General features: G+C 44.6%; 1 protein-coding gene across 2 annotated transcripts in view; it reads right to left on the bottom strand.

Moving 5' to 3' along the window:
• Positions 1–5,103: 5,103 nt before the first annotated feature.
• LOC147706641 (uncharacterized) overlaps positions 5,104–6,854 on the bottom strand; it is a 173,455-nt gene continuing 171,704 nt past the window's right edge. Inside the window, exon 8 of one of the 2 annotated variants that reach the window (XM_086933128.1) lies at positions 5,104–6,818. In XM_086933128.1, coding sequence (XP_086789254.1) covers positions 6,771–6,818 — 48 coding nt within the window. In that variant the 3' untranslated portion in view covers positions 5,104–6,770. The remainder of the gene's footprint in view (positions 6,819–6,854) is intronic. The other variant, XM_086933127.1, reaches the window with a different exon arrangement.

Genomic DNA, 6,854 nt, shown 5'->3' with positions numbered 1-6,854 from the left:
CTTCAAAGGTCATGCCGCCTTCGAACCCTGCTCCCAGCCCTCTGGTGTTAGAAGCAGATGGCGGCCCCTGAGTCCTGCTCCACTTCTGGCATGAGGGCTGGCGGTAAACTTAGGTAAAGTAGCAGGTGACTCTACCTTCACGCTACCCCACCTCTAAGGTGGAGCAGACGAGGTAGACCCCACTTCTCACTATCTGCCATCTTGAGGATGGGGATAATAGACTTTTAAAAGTCAAGGTACGCCCACCTCATGTGAGATGAGCATGTAGAGCGTGTAGGCACCCTACAGGTCAGGAGCCCATTAGCTACTGTCTGACCTCCCCTCTAACACCCTAAATTCAGTATTTAGGGGGCCTCCCAAAAACCTGACAACAGATTCTATGAACCTAAAAGAAGATGAAGGAAGAAGACCACTGGCAGACCAGGAACTGAGCTCTGCTGCAGAAGAATCCAGCACAAAACCTGCCAACTGCAAACAGGACTCGACAACTGTGACCTGCTGTCCTTCCTGAAACCTGCAAAACCTCCAAGAATCCCGGGAGCCCTTGCAGCTTTCGCAAAGTGCCAAGAACCCCCCTTTGGGCTAGAGGCTTTAGTCCTCGGCCTCTGTGGGTAAAGAAACTCATTAAGGTGAGGACCGGATTGGACCGTAACGACGCGACTCTCCACCCAGAGTGCATCCATCAGCTCTGAGGACTCCTCACAACCTGGAACAGAAAAAAGAATCCTCAGACTGGTTTCAGGGTGTCACCGCTCAACAGCCAGACCAGCTTGACTAGAGTGGCATGGTGAGCATGGGACCCACATCTGGGCATACCAGTCCCACTCAGGGTGACAAATGCAAAAAAATCATTCCTGCTAGCCTGACTGATGAGGGGTGATATTCCAAAAGCGGCCCCAGGAAGCTTGTTTCCATTCCATGGAGGACCTGGATAAGCAGATGGCGCTGGACTGTTCCCCTGAGGAGCAGGGTCAAGACTGATCTTCATATAGCTGGGACTAAACTGGGGTGGCGATGGGAGCTAAAGAATGATGATTGATTCAACTCCCATCTGTGACAGGGGGTGAATGTTTGATTTGTTCCGCATTCTGTTCATCATTTGTGTGTCTTTTACCATCTCTGTGCTGGCTGCGAATCCTAATGGGAAGCAAATTGTGATATTCCTGAGGTAGGTCGATTTGCGACCCAATAGGAATCGATAATGAAACTCACAAGAGGTTCAGACATTAGGACATCAGTATTCCTAATGTTTGTACATCGGTCCCTAGCTGAGGTAAACCAATCTATGTATTTCAAGCCTGTCTCTGCAAATTAAGATAATCGTAAGTAGCTGACGTCACAACCTGTGCGCAAAACACTGTTGTGGTTTCTCAAAACGATCAGGCAAGGGAACTTTGAAAAGGTCTTGAAAGAATTGTTGAGATCAGTAACTCCACAAAGGTAAACAGAACATTGGATTTAGAAAGACTGATGAATCCTGTATGCAATGAAAGGAAACCTGCACACCCTGATGGAGGTGCAACGGAAGCCTACTGTTTACTGTGGCATACCAGATCATGTCCGTCTGTCTGGAATTGTTCAGACTAATTCAAGCCAAAGATTTCAAACGGGGCCTTAAATAAGTACCACATTGCAGCAGAGACCGGTGCAGGTAAGCGCGGCGGGGTGGTTGCAGCGGTGATTGGTGCAGGTAAGCGTGGCGGGGTGGTTGCAGCAGTGACCGGTGTAGGTAAGCGTGGCGGGGTGGTTGCAGCAGTGACCGGTGCAGGTAAGCGCAGCGGGGTGGTTGCAGCAGTGACCGGCGTAGGTAAGCGCGGCGGGGTGGTTGCAGTAGTGACCAGCGCAGGTAAGCGCGGCGGGGTGGTTGCAGCAGTGACCGGCGCAGGTAAGCGCGGCGGGGTGGTTGCAGCAGTGACCAGTGCAGGTAAGCGTGGCGGGGTGGTTGCAGCAGTGACCGGTGCAGGTAAGCGCGGCGGGGTGGTTGCAGCAGTGACCGGCGCAGGTAAGCGCGGCGGGGTGGTTGCAGCAGTGACCGGCACAGGTAAGCGCGGCGGGGTGGTTGCAGTAGTGACCGGTGCAGGTAAGCGCGGTGGGGTGGTGGGCGGAGCGCTGCGGGGAGGTGATGTCAACAGACGACAGGATAGGAGTGTGTTGTAATTTGCTTGCCCTTTCATCTACATGTCCTATTGAAGGAATGCTGTCAAGTCAGCATCGGAACACACCGACCTCATTAGATGAGAGTCAGCCGCAGCGTTTGGTATCTGGCATGGACTTTCCGGTGGGTGTACAATAAACCGATCTTGAAGTTCCCAGGGAGTTATTTATTTATTTGCCCTATTCCGTCGTCTGTCAACATCCTCCCCGCTCCTCCCGGACCTCCCCCCATCCCCTCCCCCCTCCACTCCACCGTGCATACCTGCACCGGCGGGTGCTGCCACATTGAGATTACTCTCTGTCTTTTAAGAGAACCCAAACTTGTCAATAGTTGGTTCCTATACATGGTATATTCTAATCGAATATTTTAGGAGCACTGGAGTGCCAAGTGAGTGGTGGTTTTATCCCGTATGAGCCTCATGTCTTTGAAGACCACCCCATATGCAAAGAGGCATCATATTCAATGAATGAATGAATGAATGACTCAATCAATCAATCAATCAATCAATCAATTAATCAATGGATCAGGATTTATAAAGCGCGGCTAATCACCCAATAGGGTATCCAGGCGCTAGCCGGCCCCGGACGCCTGGATTTGATCCGTGTTTGCTGCTCACAGAGCTGCTGTTTGTTCCCATGTGTGAGCTGCTCATCTGAGGATGCCTGTGAAGGGGATGCGAGGATCACACAGTGCGCAGGGGGGTTATTTCCTGCCACCAGCTCTCGGCTCCGAGCAGCCCCTGTGCCCTCAAGAGGGTGCCCAAGACATGCTTCTCGAGCACTATGGAGCCCAGCATGGACGTACCCCTCACACCCCCTCTTACACACATCCACAGCAAGTTAGGTGAGGCAAATACAACCCATGAGAGGGATCTGGTTACAAGCCAACTCGGAGAATACAGTTTAAAAAACGTGCAACACAGTCTATGGAATGTGTGGAGAAAAGACAGCGGGAAAGAAGAAAAGAAAGGAGGCCATGGGGCTTCAGAATAACAGATTTACAACCCAGAGGCTCTGCTGCCGCAGGGACACAAGAAGGCAAACAAAATGTCACCCAAATCTTGGTCCTTGAAACAAACATGCCTTCTCACCACACGTAAGCAGCTCTTAACACCCCCCTTCAGTGGCGTGCACCGGGAGGCCCTTCGGTTGGCACAGCAGTGCCTTCATCACCCATTCCTAACTTATCCTGAAACAACACACATTTGTCTTTAGGCACAATGGAACTTTTATTTTTGTACCAGACCTTCCACTCCTCCAGAATCTCCGCCCCATCTCTCACTCTCTGACCTGCACTGGTGCAGAGAGCCCTGGCTCTCCCTTCCTCACACGTACAGGGTTTTTGTTACCCCAGCCCAGCCCCTTCCTTTCACCTTAACTTCCCTGTAGGTGCCAGCCCCCCATGCCTAACACGCTCAAGGCACGCCCCCCCTGGGAGTCTACTGCAGCTCAGGATCCATCCATTCACGGTTCAAATCGAATGAGCAGGCCTGGATCTCAGTTGAGTGACCCCCACCACTCTCCACATCTCATCTGTCTGCAGTGAGGGGCTCCCACTGCCTCCTTAATTTCACAACACACAATTTAGGCCCAGATACTGGGGTGAATGTATGCCATTGTTCTGCATTCTGTTCATCAACTGTTCTTTTTGCATTTGTCACCCCGAGTGGGACGGGTTTGCCAGACGTGGCTCCCGTGCTCTCCATGTCGGATCACTGAAATAATATCGAGGGACAAAATATCTACTTGCAAAAATATCGTGGACAAAATATCGACAGTCAAAATATCGAGTTTGTATCTACAAACAGGTAAGTACAAAAATATCGAGTACAAAATATCGTTTACAATAATATAGTTGTAAAAAATATCGACTTTATTAAAAACAGTGTTAAATTAAATTAATATTAAAATTTAATTAATAAAATATACTTAAAAATACTTACATTAACTTATAATAATTAAATAATAAATGAAAATAATAAAAAAATTACAATCTTATTTGTTAAAACATATATATATAGTAACATACTATAATTAAATAAGATACTGAAAACTGACCCTGAACCCTAAAAATACCCCTTTACCCAAAAACCCAAAACTGACCCTGAACCTTAAAAATACCCCTTTACCCAAAAACTGAAAACTGACCCTGAACCCTAAAAATACCCCTTTACCCAAAAACTGAAAACTGACCCTGAACCCTAAAAATACCCCTTTACCCAAAAACTGAAAACTGACCCTGAACCCTAAAAATACCCCTTTACCCAAAAACTGAAAACTGACCCTGAACCCTAAAAATACCCCTTTACCCAAAAACTGAAAACTGACCCTGAATACTAAAAATACTCCTTTACCCAAAAACTGAAAACTGACCCTGAACCCTAAAAATACCCCTTTACCCAAAAACTGAAAACCGACCCTGAACCCTAAAAATACCCCTTTACCCAAAAACTGAAAACTGACCCTGAACCCTAAAAATACCCCTTTACCCAAAAACTGAAAACTGACCCTGAACCCTAAAAATACTCCTTTACCCAAAATTAATTAATATTATTTAATTACCAATTCATTATTAATTAACAATAACAATAAAGTAAATATATTAGCACATTAGCTGTAATTAATTTAATTTAATAATTAATATTATTTTCCCCAAATAATTAATTAACAATAACTAAAAATTATATATAAATAAATTACTCTAATTAATGTAATTAACTAATTCATATTATTTAATTACCAATTAATTACTAATTATAAATATGTACAAAATTATATTAATTAATTTACTAATTAATATTAATTAATTACCAATTAATTATTAATTAAAAATATTTATAAACATATATTAATTAATTAATTATTATTAAATTACTCCTCACCCATATCCCCTATTAACCCAACATCCTGCTCCTAAACATTAACTACAATTTATATTACTATTAATAATTTTTTTAAATTTTTTTAACCTTTTTTCTACATATTATTGAAATTTTTGACTTTGATTATTTATATATATTTTGTCGATATTTTTGTACTCGATATTTTTTTATCATTATTTTAATTGATATTTTGACAAACAATATTTTTTTTATCGATATTTTATTATTATCAATATTTTTAACTCGATATTTTGTCCATTCGATATTTTGGAGTCGATATTTTTTCTGTGCACCCTCCATGTCACTGGAATCAAGCTATCCAGGCTGATGAGGGCTGATAGTCCGAAAGCTTTCCTAGGATGCTTGTTTCCAGTCCAGGGAGGACCTGGCCTGGCAGTTAGGGCTGGACTGTTCCCATGAGGCACAGAGTCAAGACTCATTTGCAGATAACTGGGTTCAAACTGGAATGGCATGGTGAGCAAAAAAACGATTGATTTAGGCCCAGATCTCTGTACTGGCGTGAATGTATGACATTGTTCTGCATTCTGTCCATCAATTGTTGTTTTTGCATCCTTCATTTCATGGTCACACAGCTGTGTCTTATTCAAAGCGCTTGGGGGGGATGTTTTTGGTGCTCACAGGGTACGGCCAGATGGCCTCAGAGGTTACTTAAGCTGCTCGTGAGAAGAGACAGAGAGAGAAAGAAGAGAGGGGGGAAAGGGAGAGAGAGAAAGAGGAAAGAGAGAGATAGAAAGATAGAAAGATAAAGAGAGTGAGGAGAAAGAGAGAGTGACAGAGAGAGAAAGAGAGAGAGTGTGTGTGTATACATGAATGTGTGGGTGTGTGCATGTTAGGAACTGTAATCGATCCATGCATACCTTATTTTGTGTCTGTCGAGTGCATGTTATAAGTTAGTTATCTGTCGGGTCTTAGTTTTTGGATTCCCGTAAGTGGACGTGAAACAAATGGCTCAGCTGTAGTCTGAGGGTCATTTGCACACCTCCGTAGAGCACAAGATTACTTTTGGTGGCGAGGAACAGACAAGTCTCGGGAGCATCATGTGAAGGCCTGTGACACGTGTGTCCTGCATGACAAAATGCAAATGGCTGTACCATCATGTATAACCCAGTAGAAGTCTGCACATACCGCGGAGGAAGCTTTCCTTGGACATTTTACATCTTTTGATGTGTTGAGGGTACACCAGTTTCTCTGTGGTCTTAGATGATTATTTATGCAAAAGGCTGCAGGTCAAAAGTTTAGAAAATATGTGCATACGGACTGTTCTTAATTTAATACAATGCATTTTCATTACAAGGGTATGTCAATGAGATCGTGACAGCCAATGGGACACAGCCTGTGTCAGCTAAGGCCATGAATGTCCTTGAATTCATCCCTTAAAGACTTCTCTGTACCATCCCCGAAGTAACAGTCTAGTTGAAAGAGTTAACTGAGTGCTGAAAGATCAAATGCAACCAGCCTTGGCCAATGGCATCGATTGGCGGTCTTTTATGAAGGACATGTGCGTGATAGGAATCGCTCCACAAAGTATTAAGGTTGTGACATCTTTCTCTCTTATGAGCCCATAGGACTACTACAGCACACTTAAGCAATAATATGCTCTGTACACAACATAGCATTTGCTGATTCTGTAGCTGTAGCATCCACTCTTTTGTTGATGGGGTGCACTGGTCATGCTTCCCCGGTGGCCTGCATCCCGTGGACCGATTCCCCTCCTCATACGCGAAGGTCATTGTAGACGTTTCCATCTGCGTACTCCAACTCCTGGGAGAGAGAAAAGACACCTTTACTACACATCAG

This window comes from Lissotriton vulgaris, chromosome 7 (genome assembly GCF_964263255.1).
Source record: "Lissotriton vulgaris chromosome 7, aLisVul1.2, whole genome shotgun sequence".
Classification (NCBI taxonomy): domain Eukaryota; kingdom Metazoa; phylum Chordata; class Amphibia; order Caudata; family Salamandridae; genus Lissotriton; species Lissotriton vulgaris.
This window is presented reverse-complemented; position numbering and strand designations above follow the sequence as displayed.